This window comes from Tachypleus tridentatus, chromosome 10 (genome assembly GCF_004210375.1).
Source record: "Tachypleus tridentatus isolate NWPU-2018 chromosome 10, ASM421037v1, whole genome shotgun sequence".
NCBI lineage: Eukaryota > Metazoa > Arthropoda > Merostomata > Xiphosura > Limulidae > Tachypleus > Tachypleus tridentatus.
The window spans coordinates 49,236,715-49,257,351 of NC_134834.1; the positions used below are offsets into that span (position 1 = coordinate 49,236,715).

At 31.8% G+C, this 20,637-nt stretch overlaps 1 protein-coding gene across 7 annotated transcripts in view; it reads left to right on the top strand.

Moving 5' to 3' along the window:
- The first annotated feature begins 12,243 nt into the window (after positions 1–12,243).
- LOC143229227 (uncharacterized) overlaps positions 12,244–20,637 on the top strand; it is a 72,274-nt gene continuing 63,880 nt past the window's right edge. For 3 of the 7 annotated variants that reach the window (XM_076461234.1, XM_076461239.1, XM_076461236.1), the window contains exon 1: positions 12,244–12,382. In XM_076461234.1, coding sequence (XP_076317349.1) covers positions 12,319–12,382 — 64 coding nt within the window. In that variant the 5' untranslated portion in view covers positions 12,244–12,318. Of the gene's footprint in view, positions 12,383–15,782; positions 15,883–19,483; positions 19,757–20,637 lie in introns of all 7 variants that reach the window. The other 4 variants (XM_076461240.1, XM_076461237.1, XM_076461238.1 and 1 more) reach the window with 4 other exon arrangements.

Consider the following 20,637-nt stretch of genomic DNA (forward strand, 5'->3'; position numbering starts at 1 on the left):
GAACACCTGGCGTGACGAATTTCTTGATAGCCTACGTTAACTTTAACGATTCTTCATTTGGAAGGCAAATATCATATAGTATTAACAAACGCGTTCAACGACTGTAGGCATTATGTATCTCATAAGATAATATTACTAAATTTAGAAAACTCATAAGTTTATTGAACAAGAGCAGAAAACTTAATATTTTGAGATAAAATATTAATTACTAAAGATACTTTCATCAAAGATGCAGTTAATATTGAAAATAATAAACTTTAGCCTGTACCAACTTATAACAACAAATTTCACATCATGTTCACCCAAACGACAGGCTACATGTTTGAAAATAGTAACTGTTGCTTCATTAGATCGAGAAAATAACAAATGTCGCTTATTGATGCTTGGTTCACTTCTTTTATCAGCTCAAGAAATGTATTTGCTTTCTGTTTTTTTATCACTTTATGTGACTGTAGTTCGTTGTTTAAAATAACAGTTCAGCAATTCGTGGAACAACTACGAATGATGAACTTAAACACAAAACATAATCTGAAATACAATTTTACTGTTGTGTTAAAATTTATAACGCTTTTAATATAATTATTAAACACGAATCTACATAATGGGTTATCCAGAACTGAACCCATTGCAAATATCAAAATCCTGTTTCTAGCGTTATAAGAACTCGGACTTACTACAAGGTCGCAAAAATCTTCAAAACCAGAAATGTAAAAGTGTGTTCAAACATTTTTTATAGTAATTACAAATAGCTAATATTCTCCAAGCGTATGTTAGTTAGATCATCATTCAAGTTGCTTACTAGCTCACGTCACCAGACTGAACTTAGACATGTTAAGGTTGCCAGTATAACCGAATACAAGTGCAATCAATAGTTTAAGGGTGCAGTAATACGAGTCACCGTCTTAAGTGTTTTGTAGTGCATGTCACCAACCCAAGGGTTTACTAGTACACGGATAACCAACCCCAGCCTGTACTAGTATGAATTGTTTGCTAAATATTATATAAAATAAATATCCAAGTCAAAAATAATATCAGAGAAACGTAATAATTCGATACACGAAACGCTACAGACGAACGTTATACAGTGTATTAAGTTTTTAATGACAGTTTATATCGTATCGCTTTTAATATTCGACTGTAATGAGACCGGACCCTTCTGACAAACTTTAACAACAGCTCCAGTCTTTCGTCATGACTCACGTCAAATCAACTCATGAGAGAGAAAAATTGTTTGCTCTTTTGCACACTTTATAACCAAATTACCTCAACAGATGAAGCCCGAAACAGTTAGTTAGGCAGGGCTCGATTAGATCTACCGACATATTTTAATATCACGTCTGATTTCGAACTTGAAACTACAACATTCTAGCAACAGCTTTACATAGTAATTTTTATCTTACAAAAGTTGTTGGAATAATTTTAAGTCATCAGTCAGATCTTACAGCTTGACGTAAAAATCTTAAAATCACTTCAATCAGAGCTTTTGAATATTTATTAAAGCTAATCAACGAATTATCTTTAAAGACAAATCCTGGCACTGCTTCGGATCTTTAGTTGTATTACGTAGTTCTACAGCCAGAATGTTACAACATATATCATTTCTATGAACAAAGCCTAAACTCTTCAAATAAAACACACTGGTCCTTAGAGGAAACTCGAGACGAACAATACAGATTTATTTTTTGCTGCTGTTTGCAGCTACATAAGAGCTATCTGCGCTAGCCGTCCCTAATTTAGCAGTTTAAAACCAGAGAGAAGGCAGCTAGTCATCACCACCCATCGCCAACTCTTGGATTACCTTTTTACCAACGAATAGTGGGATTGATCATAACATTATAATGCTCCCCCGACTCATAGAGCAAGCATGTTTGGTGTGACGGGAATTCGAACCTGCAACTCTCGGATTACGAGTCGAGTGCCTTAACCACCTGGTCATGCCAAGCTTCTATTGAGAAGTTTACGCCTTCACATATACACCAGGACTAGATTTTAAATTTGTTTTTTTTTAAATTTAAAATGCTTGCATTGTTTGGGAAAAGAAAACAAGATTTTATGCAGTAATAGTCTTGGCATGTTTTTGTGATTAGGGCACTCGAATTGCAATCTGCGGACCGTGAGTTTGAATCCTATAACCGAACACGCTAGCCATTTCAGTTGTAGAGGCACTCTATTATGACGGCGAATAGTAGTCTAAACGTTGTCTGTGAATGGTGTTGACTAGATATTTCTAGTCTTACACTGCTAAATTAGGGACGGCTAGCACAGATAGCCCTCGAGTAGCTTTGTGCGAAATTCCCAAACAAACAAAACAAACAAACTAAGACTATATATTTTCCCTCTTGTCTTTCATTTCTAAATTAGGAACAGATAGCACACATAGCCTTCTAATAGCTTTGTGCGAAGTTCAACAAACAAACTCATTACATCATAAGCACAGCACGTGACCTGACGTTTAGAGTTTTCTTGAAAGTGTAGGAAGTGGCTTGAGTTCAATTAAAGCTGGACTTACGCTAGACTGGTTTTGTTTGATGTCACGCTAAAACTTATGAAATATGTTATTCGTGCTTTGTCAGTCGCGAGAACCGAAGCTCAAACTTCGGCCTCACAAGCACTAAAACTGACTGTTGAACCCCCAACAGCAACTTTCTATTAAGTAGACGACGATTATTTACTGGGTTAATATTATTCTTTGTTCTTAGCTCAGTTCTGGAAATATTGAGATATAATAAAATGACCTATTTTATTAGTTACTAAATGAAACTGTTTTATTAGCACCTGTTGTAGACTTAGACCCAGCAGTAAACATTAACTAACTTGTAGAATTTGAAAGTTTAGAAGTAAATTATTATCATTAAGCCGAGTGGGTTTTTTGCTGTTATTTCAAACAAACAATTTGAAATAATTCTCCCGACAACAGATTAATTAGTATATAATAAAACATAGCACAAGATGTTTTCAATTTTTAGTAGAATGAATGGCTCTCTGGGACTTACAAGCTAATATACAGTGTAAGCCACAACAGGTTACTTCTTGTATCAAATTCGTCTTTGTTCATTTGTTTTTAGGAGTGATATTGCGTTTTTTACTTGTCTTCTTTTAACATTTATATCTCACAACAATTACAATTAAATACATTTCTCCAGATTATCATAAAGTTATAAATATTGCTAATTATTAGGTTGTCCAGAAATAAATGTCGGAATTCTCACAATGACATTTAGCAGCTGAATATTGAATAACTTATCGTTGGTTGGTTTAATCCAACGTTTGTCGCTTAGAAGGTGTCTTTATTGTCTGCTGTTTCAACTGTACTCAGAGTAAGTTTCGCAACCACCAAGGCAGCATGGACAAGAAGGACTTTTATCTGATTTTCCTCTAGAACTTCAAACTAGGACGAAAAGCTACCGAAAGTACACGGAATATCAGTCAGGCATTCGGCCATGGATCTGTTACTGAACGTACAGTTCAGTGTTGGTTCTAAAGGTTTCTATACGGTGATGAAAATCTTGAAGACCACGAAGGTCGTGGAAGGAAGCCATCCTTAGATGAAAACACATTAAGGGAAGCAGTTGAGACAGACCCTTACACAACAGTACGTGAGCTTGCAGAAAAGCTAGGCACAAGCAAATCAAGCATTGCCATCCACCTGAGTGTGATTGGAAAGACGAAAAATTTGGATAAGTGGGTTCCTCATGAGCTGACTAAAGATCAACAAAATCGGCATTATGAGACCTATCAAGGATGACGCTCTAAAAATCGAAGGAATTGGGAATCAAGGTTTTCTTTCATTCACCTTATTCCACTGACCTTTTCCCCACATTTTTTCAAGCATTTTGATAACATTTTGAAAAACAAACGCTTTAAAAACCAAGCAGCTGCAGGAGAAGCTTTCAGGGAGTTCATCGGCTATAGAAACTGATTTCTACAACAGGGACATAAACAGCATCGTTACACGTAGGTAAACATGTTGAAGCAAATGGTGCTTACTTTCATTAATGCATGTTTCACAACGCTGGTTTATACTTTTCCAAACTTCACAGTTAAAAAATAACATCTATTTCTAGACAACCTAATATCTAGTCTGCTAGTTGTTAGATAAAATTGTTTATCATTTTTGGCCTTATGTGTCGTTTTACTTACCTACGCATTTTTCGCTTCCAAATAATAACAGCAAAAAGGTCAAAGCATTGCTTCAAGTTTGTATTTATTTTTAACATTTTTTTGAAAACATATAGTGAAATGCTTTACTTTCATTCTTTCTGTCCTAAACCTAAGTTTAATTTAACTCTTTGGATTTCACTTTGTAAGGTAAATGTTTTTAGTGATTATAGGACATTTCACGAGAATCAAAATTTACTGCAGGATCTGTTAGATAGTTAATCTCTTTTATATATATGTGAAAAATTAAACAAATAAACAATTTTTACTAAACTAATAAAACACCAGTTACTTATTCTCAAAAGCAACGTGTAATTTTACTATCGTTCATAGAAAACAGAGAGCTGTTACAATAAACTCATGATACAATTATTCAGTATATAGGAGCGACTATGATTCATGATAATGATATAAAGATGGTTGTATTCAAGTCTTACAACCCTTTTTTCTAACGCTGATGGTATTTCAAGTGATAATTCATGTTGTGAACGTTTTCTATTCAGTACAGTTTCCATTGCAGAAGACTTTTGTGCAATACACTGGTGTCAGTGCTGTCACCTTCTTTTTACGTAATTTTCAAATCCACACACTGAAATCCCTTTTAGAGCAACCCAAAGACATAAAAGTCAATGAGTTTAAGTAGACATATAATGTGGAGACGTACTTCTCTTCATTACATGTCAGATACTACGTGCACAGCCTTTTATAAACACCTTTCACTTAACTATGTGCTTGAGAAAAAAATTATGAACATTGACCTTGTGGTGTTTATTAGAACAATATTCAAGAAAATATTATATTTTTCATTATCTCTGGTGTGCGATTGGTAGTCTTTGATCAGGAAGGGTGAGAAGCTGGTAGAGTGATTGCATAAGGTAGAAGGCCTGCAGATTGCTTTCTGAATGGTCATGATTGCACCAAGCGGCAAGTCAAGAGTTTGTCGATCTACCGATATCTCTAGCTGGATGGCTTGAAAGATGTGCTGTGAGACAGTGATGATGGAAGTTTTGATTGGAACAGTGGAAGTTGTTATCAGCAGAAGATTCACCTTCAATGGCTCCTCACTAGTTATTTTCATGTCTAATGTAGCTTCTCAAATATTTAATACCTTAAGGAAAACTTTAATAAAGATAAAACATGTTGGTCTTCCATTATGATTACAGAATTCCTAGCAATACTGAAATTTTTGTAAAGCTTACTAAAAATTCTAAATACCAGGAAACTTCTAGAATTCGGTCTTATACAGCTAAGCTCAAAACTGATAACATCTGGATAATCTGCGTTCTGATAGATCAGAGGTAAATTCAACGAGCAAAATTTAAAGATTTGATAAATTCAACTATAACTTCCTTTATAAAAAAATTGTAGATATTGAGCGTTAAAACAGCATTATTTTAAGGGCCTATTTCCTTAAACTTATATACGTTTATAAATTATTGCCTAAGCATGCGTGATTGTCGCAGTTCAACAGATAATATGTTGGTCCTATGACTTAGCCAGTATAGTGCCACACTTCCAGACTCCGTAGCCAGTATGATTACTGCTGAGAAACACGTAAATATTCCACATTGATCAAATACAACTGGAGAATATAGGTGAGAACTTTTGATGTTATGTCCTTATATCAGTAGCTGATACCAGGTTGGTATCTTTATAAGCGCTGGATGCTACCTGCTGATTATAATAATCTTTTACCACATCAATCTTAGCTACATTTGGCTAAATCATATAACTTCTGACAATATTTTAATTTCAATTCAAACGATGGAAAACATTATCTTGAAACCAATAGAAAAATCTAACGCACCATGTTTACTCTGTTTTGACGTGTAAGATGATTATCAGCAGGTTTACTTTCTTTAGATACATTCTGCTAATATGTACATATTTAACATTAGCTGTAATGAACATATTGGGTAAAACCTTGTTTTTCTTTGAGGTAATGTTAGCTGACTATTTACTTTCATCTACCACTGAAAAATCAACGAGCTCAAGAATATTATAGATCTGTGAACCAAATGTATTCTAACTCCAGACCAATAAAAATATTAGGTACATTAAATTTTCCCTTGATGTGTCAAAAGCTAGTAATCACAGTGCTGCTTCATGCATTGATATTTTATTATACATTGTTCATCTATTTGATGTATGATACATTAAAATATTTTATGTGACATCATCGTACAGTGTAATGCCACACGTATATGTATTTACATTAAGCATAATAGCTCATACATACATGTATATATGTATCAATACTTTATAGTAAATTACTGAATATGTGTGCAGTGTATAACATATAGTCCAAACCACCAACTTTCAAAGCTAGGTCCAGATACTGAGGCTTAATACTACTTTTCTGCCATCTATTAACCAATAAACTCAACTATGTCTCTTCATCAAAAAATATGTGATCACTAAAAAGAATTAGCACTTTTTAAGATTGTTGTTGTTTTGAATTAAGCACAAAGCTACACAATGGGTTATCTGTGCTCTGCCCACCACAGGTATCGAAACCCGAATTTTAGCGTGTAAGTCCGCAGACATACCGCTGAGCCACTAGGGGGTATCTTTTTAAGATTACATGCTATCATTGATTTTTTTTTTTCAGACTACTTCCTTCTTATAGTGGAAATATTCAGCACAGCTACGTAAAACACATGGACAGTTTGCTGCTTAAGATGTTAATATAATTTAAGTTATCTATCATTTTTAACATGTGAAATTCCCAACACTTTGTTGTGAAACACTTTTAAAAAACAGCATTAAAATACTTCATTTTGTCTTACAGATATATATCGGTATATTTTATTTCGTACATGTATTATTAATTTAATGTTGTTTTATATTTATTAACACATTTGTCGGGATACTTTATTTTGCCAATTGAACCACTTTGTTTTTTAATTTCGCGCAAAGCTACACGAGGGCTACCTGCACTAGCCGTCCCTAATTTAGCAATGTAAGACTAGAGGGAAGGCAGCTAGTCATCACCACCCACTGCCAACTTTTGGGCTACTCTTTCAGCCACATCACATTATAACGCACCCACAGCTTAAAGGGTGAGCATGTTTAGTGTGACGGGGATTTGAACCCACAACTCTCAGATTACGAGTCGCATGCCTTAATCACCTGGCTATGCTGGACATATTAAAGCAGTCATCACTTCTAGCTGTAAATAATATAAACACATGACAACAAAAAATAATAAAGGTTTATCGTGACCTAAAACCTCTCGTTTCAAAATAGTGTCAATGATATATTTGCCAGGAGAGGTATCGTGATTTTTACCAACAGTATTTTTATGATTGAGGTCAGTTTGCGTCTTGCCATAGAAGAAATTCCTTTAGCTTTCAAACAGTTATAATTTAATCCAATAGCATTTTCTGTGGTCTCTTTAAATATTGTATTGAAGAGAACTGATGAAGGATAGCTGCACGGAACGTCGTTTTCAAATAAATAATTTTTTTCCAACGTTGTCAATTTAACACACCAGTTATATTGTTCTAAACACGCATAGATATCTTTGAAGTAAAAAATGTTTAGGGGAGATTCAGAATCTAAAGTTGATCAAAACTGAATCAATAAACCTGATCGCTCCTTTTAAGAAAAAAAGGAGAAGATATAGACTTCAGAATTTCTATATATTTACACATTATATATGATCAGAAACCAATTAGTACAAGCATAATGAAATTATTATATAATAGCAAACATCGAAATATCCAGAAATACCAAAGAGAATGACCAATAACAATGAATGTCTGCACTAGTATAAGAACAGTATAGTTCATATCTGGTTAAGTATGTGCTATACATAAACCAATATGATTTAATAATAGAACTTTCTCGAACAAGTAAACGTTAACTTTGCTAAACTTCAAAGGTAAAGAATTACTTGGTATGTTTCAGATATCACTTTGTGCACATATGCGAAATTGAAACGCCATTCAAACCAACTCTTCTCTTGTATTCCGATTAAAAATAGTTCCACTTATGCTCCTATATAGACTAGCTACTAAACTATATTTCATTCTGTGCTTTTGTATGGAGTGATTAACAAGACAAGAAATTCAAAATAACTACCGAATCACAGTTCATCTCTTTCCCCTGTATAGGTCGTTTCTGTAATTGTACGTAAAATATCAAACGAATGTTCGTTTTGTGCTCTCGCATGTACCGTTTCTATTATGCCGTTGTATTATAGAGCGCCTTCTACGTCATTGTTACGTGAAATCGTGCTAAAGTGGGAGTAGTATATAACCAACGTTTATCTATTCAAGTACGTATAAAATAATAACAAAATGTTGTGTCATATTTTAGAAGAAAAATATATGTTATCTCAAAATCACATATTGATTTGGGCTTCGTATTTGTTATATAACATATTAATAACAGTTCAAATAATTATTTGAATTATTGTTGTTGTTTTGAATTAAGCACAAAGTTACACAATGGGCTATCTGTGCTCTGCCCACCACGGGTATCGAAACCCGGATTTTAGCGTTGTAAGTCCGCAGACATACCGCTGAGCAACTGGGGGGCTATTTGAATTATATAAATGCGGAAAACGTATCATAAAATACTAAAGTTGAGTTCATAATGAATGATGATGTAAACTGTCGAACAATATTTACATTATTGTATAAATAATATTAGAATAGATTTACAGATTGGAAATTAGTATTACCAGGACCAGTGCAATGTGTTACGATATGACAATATTACATTATATGCTTATAATATTATGCCATATTGTATAATATGTACTTTGAAGCAAAACTTAATGTAATATTATTTAGTCAAGTATTTTTGTTGTACATCTTGAAAAAAAATGTACTGTTAGGCGGGTTATTTTGAAATTATTCGCTGAAATAAATCTTAAAGTCCATACACGTAACGATAAGAGATTAGTTTATTCCATCTTTAAGGCTTCACAAGTTTGTGCAGTTTCTGTAACTTGTATTTTTGTTGGCTTAAGTCTGCAAATGACGTTCAAATAAATGCTAACTTAAATTGTACTAAGACTATAACAAAAATTAATTTGCTTCCATAATTTCATGGTTGATCGATCAAGTAATTTAATATTCACAATAACTAACACAGATACAAATATTTCACTAAAAACTTAATATTTCATAAAACTAAACTGACTGACTAAATAGTCATTCATTGCTTACTCCTAACTGGAAGCGAAACATTGACTCCTGTAGTAATTATCTCGCCTTGTAGCTATATACTTTGCAAATCACTAAATTATCATGGCATCATCTAGAACATTCTAAACCTACTCCCACAAATTTACTTAACTTTAACGTCATGCACGCTGTACCTTCAACAATCTTAATATAAGAAATAAAATACTACATTCAAATGTCTATTTACTAAGTGTTTTGGTACATTTTTCTACCAATACCTTTGATACAGTGGCCTTCCTGTCATTGTTGGGAAAGGAGGGGTTATTTCTGATTAGATGATTGAGTGAATCCACTGGCAGCTTCATTCTTGATGATTCTCTAAAAGTAGTCTAGACAGAAACCTTAGGCTCCTCAACAGGCGGACTTTTCACTTGCAAATTATTTGCTGAGGCTACATTAGTATGTTCTTTCAACAATATGTTACCAAATATAATCACAGTAAATGATCTTTGGTTCGGATTACTTGTTATTGTGGATTATATAATCCAAAATATTGACTATTTTTAGTGTGATGTGTGCATGGTCCGCTTAACTTTGAAGGTTGTATTTTATTATAACGATAATTGTTCAGCTATACCAAATTACCTTGATGAAATCTGGTTTTATGAGCTTTAGCACCACAGGCACACTCCATTTTATCGTAAGCTGATTTGTACATGTTTAAGTTTTGTGAATTTATTAATTCTAATTAGTTCATCACATACAATTGAATTTTTAATGTATATTTACTTTATGTTGTGATTTATTTTGCATTCGAGCAGAAGTTCTTAATTAATTATATTATTGATCACAGTGCTTCCCTCTATTGTTTTAATCATCATAGGCACATTTCTTCCGGTTCAAATAAAGAAATTTCGTAAGCTTAAAAAGTGTAAATAAAACACTCATGGAAGATCATCAGTTGAGAGTTTAGGTTTACTGAATCTCAGATTAAGTTAACATTTTATGTCTGTTACTTTAGGCTTACCTCATCAATTTCTTTATATTATTCTTCATTCATCATGCTCCCAGTGTTTGTTTGTTTGTTTTGAATTTCGCACAAAGCTACTCTAGGGCTATCTGTGCTAGCCGTCCCTAATTTAGCAGTGTAAGACTAGAGGGAAGGCAGCTAGTCATCACCACCCACCGCCAACTCTTGGGCTACTCTTTTACCAACGAATAGTGGGATTGACCGTCACATTATAACGCCCCCACGGCTGAAAGGGCGAGCATGTTTGGCGCGACGGGGTTGCGAACTCGCGACCCTCAGATTACGAGTCGCACACCTAAACACGCTTGGCCATGCCGGGCCTGCTCCCAGTGACTTAGTGGAAGTCTGTAAGCTTATAACCTAAAATTTGGGTTGCAATATCTGTAGTTGGCATAACAAAAATAGTCCGTTGCATTTAGCAATAAATAAACAAGGTAATTTACCATTCCATTAATTAGTTTCTTCTTTTTGTTTGGTTAGGAGTTATGTTTCACTAATCAGAAAACACTTTGAAGTATTTTGTGTACATTTTTACAGAAATATTTCTCATCGTTCTAAGTATCCCTGAGGCTGGTTCTGTTTTATTCATCTAGTTATGTCTAATTAAAAATGTAGGTCATTAGTGTCAAGTAATAAATAATCTAAACTACTAAGACTGTGGTGATACAGACGTTTTGCTGTCTTTTGTTCTATTTTAGCAGATAATTATGTTATTCGACTTTATATTACCATAGTGTACTGTTAAAGATATGGAATAAAAAAAATGGCACAAGCCATAAGCATATATTCCTCCTTCTTTTTCAGGTAGTTTCGGAGCTTTCAATTTCGCAGTGACACTATGGATTAATCTTGTTGCTAAAATCTCTAAAATGGTTCAAACTTATAGTGAAAAGACGTACACTCACAACATTTACGATAAAACATTTAAAATCAACTACATTTGAATAAAGTCACAGAACAGCATAATATATCATAAAAGATGTTTCAGTTGATGCTTTGAATGTTGAACTAATGAGACCAGACTCAAGCGAAAATCTATGTCAGTAGCAGCATCTTTCTGCACATATATATGTTTTTTGTTTTTAATTTTGCGCATACCTATACGAGGGCTATCTCTGCTAGCCGCTCCTACTTTAGCAGTTTAAGATTAGAGGGAAAGCAGCTAGTTATCGCCACTCACCGCCAACTTTTGGGCTACACTTTTACCAACGAATAGTAAGATTGACAATTACATTATAATGCCCCCACAACGAGCATGTTTGGTGTGACAAGGCTAGGGGGATAATTTTAGTTTTTGCTGGACAGTAGGTGTCTGAATACAATATACCTTCTATAATCTTCAAAATATTTATGAGAAATACACTCTTTATGATATCGAGCCTTGTGCATGCTGAATATTCGGCATGGCTATCTTTTTGTACATTATTATTGTAACTCTACTCTTGCTTTAGGTCTTTAGGGAATTTTATTTGCTTGTCTTTTCGTGAAGCATTTTCTTTATTTAATTATCACCAGAAGGCACGGATAATTGTAAATTATGTCTCTAAACTTACATTTATACTTAAGCATATATAAAATCACTAAATATATTTCTTAATGCCTTATCAAAAATTTTGTATTTATTTCATTTTGAAAGAACTTTTGGAAGTGCTAAAATTCAAATAACTTAGACAAAGAACTATTCCCAAACATAACCTACGGTTTTCCTGGTTAATTTTTTAAAAATTTGTTTATTCTAAATTTGCGAAAGTAGGTGTCTTCTTTTGTAAACTGCTTCTGTATTATGGAGGCGGAGCCATGTGACAATATGAACAATTTACAGTATTATTAGATCTTGGCTTTTATGATGTCCGTATTCTGTTAGAAAGGAACGAAAGACACGCCTATATAAAAAACATAAAGCGGCTATGCCATCTGGTGGAAATGTTTCTGCTGCTCATCGTCCCACTTATTGTGGAGCATGCGCGTTGTTCGTATTGCAAATGGCGTTGAATGTTATTGTTCCATGGCGAACGTCAAGGAGATAAAATTATGTTGGAAAAAATACCATTTTCCAGTAAGTAAAATCCATCACATAAACCACAATTAATTCCAAAGAACTCATGTAAGTTGTGATATAAGTACCAGTGACGAATATCTATCCAAAATGTTTGAGACTTCTGTTGCGCCTGTCTCTTACTATTACAAGTACTAGGCCTAGGGCCCTAGGATGTATTTTGGTTAATAATAGTAATGTATTACTATTGCTGATAGTACTATATTTGTATTATTAGTTGTAATACATTGTACTAATAGGCTATATTGTTTTTTTTTTTAATTTAGTTGTCTTAAATTATATAACCCAAAACAATAACTTACTAAGGGTCTATTTGTAAGATTTTTAATTTCAAACATGAATAAGTATTGTTGACGGAGGAATGATATTTTTTATTGTGTTACTTTAAAAGACTGACATTCAACAAATTAATATTAAATACAAGTTTAGGAGGTAGTAATTTCATTGTGCAGGTCACTGGTCAGGCTACATTTTGAGTATTGTATTCTGTATTGGGCTCCTTAACTTGGGAAAAACATTGAATAATGAAGTATTAAGCATATACCATTAGTACATGTGTTAGGATAGAAATGTCATGTGAGGACAGGTTGAGATCTCTGGAATTGTTTTCTCTTGAAAAAACTAGAGGAGATCTGTTTGATTTATTTAAGGTTATTTAGAGAAATGATGTTGATGCTTTTTTTTTTGCACTTGATGGTGAAAATGACAGGACTAGAGGATACAAGTCATTTTCAGCTAATACAGATTTTATTTTTCTAAAGTATTGGATGTAAGTTTAACAAGTAAAAAGGTTTCACAATAATAACAACTTTCATTATTAATAGCATTACTATTGTATTAGCAGTGTCTGAGAAGTGATTATAATTTTGAATGAGGACTGGATGAAAATTAGGGATGTACAATTATGTAAATGAATTATTACAGGAAGTTGTAAGTGTTCATTGTACTAAGTTGCTAAAAATGCTTTATATTACAATAGTTTACACACGAGTTATTTAAAGTCCAATAAACTTTCTATCATATAAAAAGTTTTCTATTTCAAAATTATGAAGTAACAAAAAAACTGAAATTAAAAATGTACATATGCATATATGTACAGAGTGATGTAAATTTTGTACACCACTACCATAATATTTCTAAGTTCTACCTTAAATATGATGTTTATATGTCATGTTTGAATTCCAGTTATTTGTTGAGATGTTAAACTTAGACACGTTGAAGTGATCATGCTGTAACATAGCAATCTGGGACTAAAGGTACACATTTTGAATAACTAAAGGCAAGAGATAGAAACACATTTTGTAGCAAGAACTTCTGACTAAACCTAAACTAACTGTGTAGATCAAAACTAAAATAATCAATGAGAACAGTCTTAGGAATTGATAGTGGTGCTGTATAACAAACTGAACAAGAAATATTTAATGTCATAGATTAATATTCCAAAAAGCTGTAACCATGATTACAATGCATTGAATCAAGCATCTTTTAATGCAAAAGTGGATTTATATTAGGATGAAGTTGGTATTTTAGGCCTTACACTGTTGAGGTCAATTCCAAAAACTTGGAGATGCAGGTTTTGTATCAGTTTTATTTTTCTGATATTAATATATTTTTCAATTGCTGAAGTATGATTTTATCACACATATACTCAGACTTCATTTGATAACGATGGAAGAGAAAGGTTTTACAAAGTGGTGGAGTTCTGTAATTTTTGAATTTTCACCTTAATCTCATAACCATTTTATTAAATGTTCTAAACATGTATGAATATTTGCATGCATGAAAGTAACAAAAAGTTACAACTGTGGCCTACATACTAGATGTTACTGTAAACATAAATAAAATACATGTACATGAAAAAAAATCTCATTTTAAATCTTTTTAAATTTGGCCACCAGTTGTTTTTAAATCAAAGATTTTCTCTCTCCTGAGAATGTTTTCTTGGAATAAAACATGATCTGAAAACAGTTTTATTGTAACATCTTGATACATTTAATAAAATAAATATATGCCTGTGTATCTTAAGTATTTTTATTTTGTGATTCTAGAATGCATTGATTTTTGTATAAAATTCTAAATTGGTGAATCACAAAATGAGTTGAACTCCTTAATGATGACATACCTCAGACTGAAATACATTACATAATTCTCTTTTAAGCTTTTTTTTTAAATATTAAAATTATGGATAAAATTGTTTAAAAGTACATGTATAGTTTGAGAAAAATAAAATATTTTATTTTTCTACTATTTCTAATAAAATTTCATTATTTAATGTTATTTCTGGTCACTTTCTGAATAGTTCACCTGCAAGGTGATTTTTGTTTCAGTATAAAAATATTTTTGTCTTATGGTTTTCAAATTCCATTTGAATAATCTGTTAAAACCTAAATGAATATCAAAAGTTTTTAAAGTAAATGCTTATATTTCATTTTTCTCTACATATCGCTAACTCTAGATATTATCAACACAGAATGCAATCAAATGCTTAAAATTAAGAAATAAAAATATGCACATATTTTAACTCTTTGTTGAATAATTTTAAAATATCTTCCTTTGGTTGTACATGTAGTTTCACGTCTTTACCTTTTCACTTGTATTTTATTTTCAGTGTTTTATTTCTCTTTACAATTCTTTACCAATGATTATTTATGTAGACACACACATCAGCGGGTACCTACTGGTAATAGAACGGTATGTACAACAAAGATACCTTAGCCTATGGCAAAATCATTGTTATCCACATTTGGTAACTTAAACCTTTCAAAGCAGGGGAAGTTGTGGTTGTTTTTTAAACATTTAATATTAAACTTCTCAGATATGGATTTGAAAATGTGGAATGCATAATTAACCAAAATATGAATGTAAAATCTAAATACAGTTTAACTGTCTCTCTATCTATAACATACTTAGGTAAGAAACAACTGAAGTGTTATAATAAAAAAAAGAACTAAAAATAATACAAGCAGTTACATCTACCAAAGGACAATAACTCAGGGACAGATGTAATAAAATAAAATTACATCCACTCCAGGAAAAACTTGAAAAAAGATTAATTTTCCTCATGTAAAATTGCATTCCTTAATGAATATTTTTTTTTATTTAATTTATGCAATGTTTAATTGTTCATAACTAAAGGTATACAGATGGACCATGCATTTCCAATAAGGAATACCAACTAAAAAAAACAAAATTCCTTGAGAAAAAGTCCTGCAATTTGGCACCAACTTTAAAGTAACCATTGTTGGATTATGGTGTAAAGTGAGCTCTTTATAATGACTATAAACGTGTACATGTAACTTCTAATGTTCCACCTGAAGGTAGGCTTGGCAACTGTCAAGAATTGACAACATCTATTTCATCTTTCAACTGTATTTAATGAATGAACTTTGAAACATTTCAGAATATCAAGTAAACTACATTCTTGTACATGACTGCCTCTTTATGCTTCAAGCTTTACCCTGCCATATTTTGACCTTGGCTTTGAGTTCTGTGACCTAGAAGTAGGAGATTTTTATTATTGCTTTTAATGTTTTTTTTGAAAGAAAGGACTTTTAAAAATGAAGATATAAAACTTTGATCTATAATGATTTGATAATTTCATTAAAATGCATTGATTGTAAAAGAGCTTTGTTGTTATTGGGTAAACTTTTAAAATTATCAGTGGGGTCCGTGTGGATCATACTGGATTTTCAAACTAATTTTTTTATTATGTATAGTGTATATGCAAAGGACCTGCTCATAGTTACCTTTCTTCTAATAAGCAGTTTAAAATTAGAGGATGAGCATGTTTGTTGGCAATGGAAATAAAATGTGAATTCCTTGAATTATGACCCCCTATTCCTTCCAAATTACTGAAGACAAATAATGAACTAATGGAAAAATTTTAAGACTAAAACTGGAAAGAGCATAGATATCCCAATCTGTAGTTTTGTACTTAACAACAAATGTAGTAATATTCTAGCTACTTGGATAGTTGGAATAAACAAAAACAGCAAAATAGGAAACTAATTTTCATCAGTTGATTATTTGTCTGACATTTGATTTCATCGTTGTTTCGATTAGCCAATTATCAACACAACAGTGTAATTGTAATGAATTGGTTGTTGGTATAATCAAAAACAGTAATAATTGGAAACCAATTTGTTATAATTAATCAGTGTAATCACTGTTTATAGGTAATAAATTGTGCCCTTTAACCCATTAAATCTTCTAGCTTTAGCTATTTCTTTTGCATTGAGAGGTATGTTGAACTGAATATGCTGTATCATCAGCAAAATTGGGGTCATTTAACTGTGTATTATCAGTTGTTCACGAAATTCCATGATTGCCTTCTGCAGTTACCTTTTTTATGTTTCAGTCAATGACTAATGTGAATAATAGCAGATGTAACATATTCTTTCGTTATGCTATTTATTACTACATTGAATGACGATATTGCTAGAACTGGATGATTTGTGGTATTAATCAATGAGTTGATGGGCATTAATCAATTATAGGGGCAAGTTCACACCATAACTTTGTGAACCATTACACAATTCTAACATGGTATTAACTGCCATATTTTCATCATGATTTTGTTCTTTTTTTAAAGTAATTTTTGAATTATTCATTCTCACGTGTGATAGATATGCAGAAGTTGCCATCTGCACGTTACATGAAAAACATTTTTGCTGAAAATGTCTTAGCACACTTCCTTGGTGAATGAATTGTTAATGTTGATTAGATGATCATGTGGTTGACTTTTATGTTTATAAATTATGTAGCAATCACCCAATATTATTGATGATTAAATGATAAAACCATTAATGACTACCAGTAAGAGTAATGTTTTTATTAAAAATATCACAATTACAGTTAGAAATAATGTATTAAACAATAAAGTGGAGTTAGCTTATCTGATTTGTTTCCATTTAGTAAACATTATAACAAAGAAACTTGCATTTATGAACACTGAAACTGAAAGGAAAACTAAAAGCACCATAATTTTAATGTCATGACCACAACTGTAAGTATATAACTCTGGTTAAAGTTCTCTCCAAAAATGAAACTATTTGATGAAATCCATGTAAATTTGACTTGAATGGCCCTAAAATTATGTAGTTTTAGAAAAATATTTAGTTTTGTTTTTTTCTAGTATTTATAATAAAATATTCCTTATTTGCATTCAGACTGAAAAGTTGACATGCAATACGATTTTCATTTTGAGTATAAGAATACAGTTTCTTATCTTAAAGTTTTTACATTTCATTTGTATAATCTCTAGAACCTTCAAAATGAATATCAAAAGTTTAATTTCATTTTCTCAATTATATCATTAACTCTAGATATCATCATAGAAGTACAGTGCATATTTACTATAACACGATAGTCTAATTATTGCTGTATTCATTCTTATTTGAACTTTATAGCTCCACTAAATGATATGTTTCATTAGTCGTATCTATAGAGACTTCCACTATAAAAGTACTTCATATTAATCAGTATTTAACATGTAATCCTAGAACAGCCTGAGTGAATAATTCAAGCAGAGTTAAAATATTAAGTAGCCCAGTTAGGTTATAATTCTGTGGTTTCAAGACCTTTATAAGAAGTGGGTAATTGTTTCTAAGGAAAAATAAAGTTACTCTTTGGAATAGACAGAAAAATTTACAGGTTTAGTTAGAATTGTTGAAATACAGTTCAAATTAACATGTAAAATTGATTTCAAGATTTTTAACTGAAAGAAGTTTTTAATGTGTCATAAAAACATCAAAAGCCAGAGGAAATCTTGACTTTGAACTTCAAGTACAATAATTTGGAATTAAGTTACTTTTTTAATCATAAATTTTGTGTATGGAAATGTATCATAATTATGATAGTAGTTATAGTAGGAATGGGCTAGATGTACAATACAAATTAAAATCCAAATATACTACATACAGCAAGTAAAACAAACTTTTTAAGCATTTTACACATGCTGTTAAGTAATAAACAAACCAACTGCAGAGCAAGAAACCACAAAATACTTAAGGAAAATTTGTCAAAATAGTTTCATGAAATCTAAATCTGTCAATATAACTGATGTTATAGGAAAAGCATAACTCTCTCCTGCCTTCATCTTGTACATATTTAACTGTGCATGGTTGATTTATACTACTTTGGCTAAAATTTATTAGTTTTGTTTATAACCTTGGTAATAACAATAACCATTTTATAAAAATACTAATTAGTTAACAGTGTATGTTACCAGTTGTATTCTATAATTGTGAGCATTTTGTGTGAGTTGCAAAGTAACAGCCTACCCTCATATCATGCAGATGCACAGTTGCTAATGTATGATCCATATCAGTTGCAGCCATATCAACTAGACAAAAATATGTGGAGAATGTAGGTTTTCTAGATCAAGGTTCTAACTTAAATTTTTTTATTAAAAACAATGAAAAGTCTTTGACCCAGTGAAGAGAGCATTAGTGAAAGAATAGAGATGATGTTGGAAATGGTGATGCTGAATATGGAGAACAAATATTAAATATTAATGCAGCCAAAGAAAAGGGTTCCATCTTGACTACATGGAAAAAAAAAACTGTGGCAAAGATACCAGTTAAAGCTAGGAAATGTTTAAAGAGAGCTCTAAGAAGGATAGGCCTTGAGCCCAGTCACTCTTGAGACTAATTGCCAATGTTAATATAGTATTGATATATTATGTATATGGTGAGCTCAGATGGTTTTATAATTCTGTGATTTGACAACCTTTGTTTTGTTGTAATTGCATAATAGATATGAAAATAAACAGCTTAGAACAAATATCTCAAAGTTTTAAAGTAAAATTACATGGTTATAATTATTTACAATTGTATTTACCAAACAAATGAAGTATTTGAATTTTAAATAGAATGCTTGCTTCAAAATGTTTTATTAAATTTGTTATGTACTCAGTCATATTACTTGAATTTTAACTTATTTTGGACATCAACAATATGAAAAACATCCTTCTCACAAGAATTCTAACTTTAAAACAATGAAATAGATTCTGTAACATCACTGCGTCAGTTAATTTTTGTAGTGCACATTGACATATAAGAGACATTTTAATACTAGTTATAAATGACCTTTTCATTCCAGGTTTATTATTTTCTTTTAAGTGAACATTCAGCATTGTGGAAACTGGAAGAGCTATATATATGGGGATAGGAGAGAATATTGATTTGCTATGTAAACAACAGCATGAAAAAACCACAGTTGCAGGTTATATAACTACCCAAAGATGAATAACACCTCATGAATTTATAGTACTCTGTACAGGCTCTTACCAAAGCTACCAAATACATTGACAGAAAATTTAAAGAAGCTCTTCCCATCAGATTACTATGATCACATATGGATGACATTTGTAATGTAACTTAAATTTTCATTGTAACTTTTCTAATTTAACTTAAAATCTTTGTTCACTACAAGTAGCAATTTATTATTTCAACAGCAAACTTTACTTCTTAATATGTGAAATGCATGCTAAAGATTTGATAAGAATTTATTATTTAAACCAGTTTAAACTTTGTTCTGTCAGTTATGTGTTGTGTGTCAGTGGAACACTACTAAATAAAATATAAAGCAAAATATTAAAGAAAAGAGAAAATGGTGTTATAGGGTTATATGTTATCATTACTGACAAGTTTATGAGAGCTGCAAGTGTCTTAAACTATAGGAACATTAAAGAAAACAAAATTCTAATGTGTAGACATGTTGTTATAGTTTTAAAAGAAATAAAAATAAAAAGGTGCAAAACATTACCATGGCAGTGTTTAATTGACTTTTATACTGCTGTCTTAGATTAGAAATGATCACTCTTGATTTAGTATTAGTCTGCTGGTTTTCTAGTTCCCCATAGGATGGTGATGAGTTTGTAAACTCTTAGCCCTGGAGTCAATAGCACAATTCTTTCTGGTGGATAGCCCAACATTACCTTGCTTTAACAAAACAACTTACCTCACAAAAGGTCTTTCCAATCAATGGAAAAAGGAAAAAATAGCCACTTTGGGATAAGCCACCTTTTGTTTTCTCTTGTTGGTTCATTACAAGTGGGATGTTTTGGGCTTTTTCCCAGTTGCTTTTGAGTCTGTTTCTTTCTTAATAGCTGATAGGTCTGAGAGTGAATTTTTAGTTTTTCTCTACATATGTGGAAATTGTGGTTCATGCTTTGCTTCACACTTTCGCATTATCTAACATACTGTTAGAACTTCATGATTTTAGCCTACCACTTCCAGGTGGAAGCATTTTTC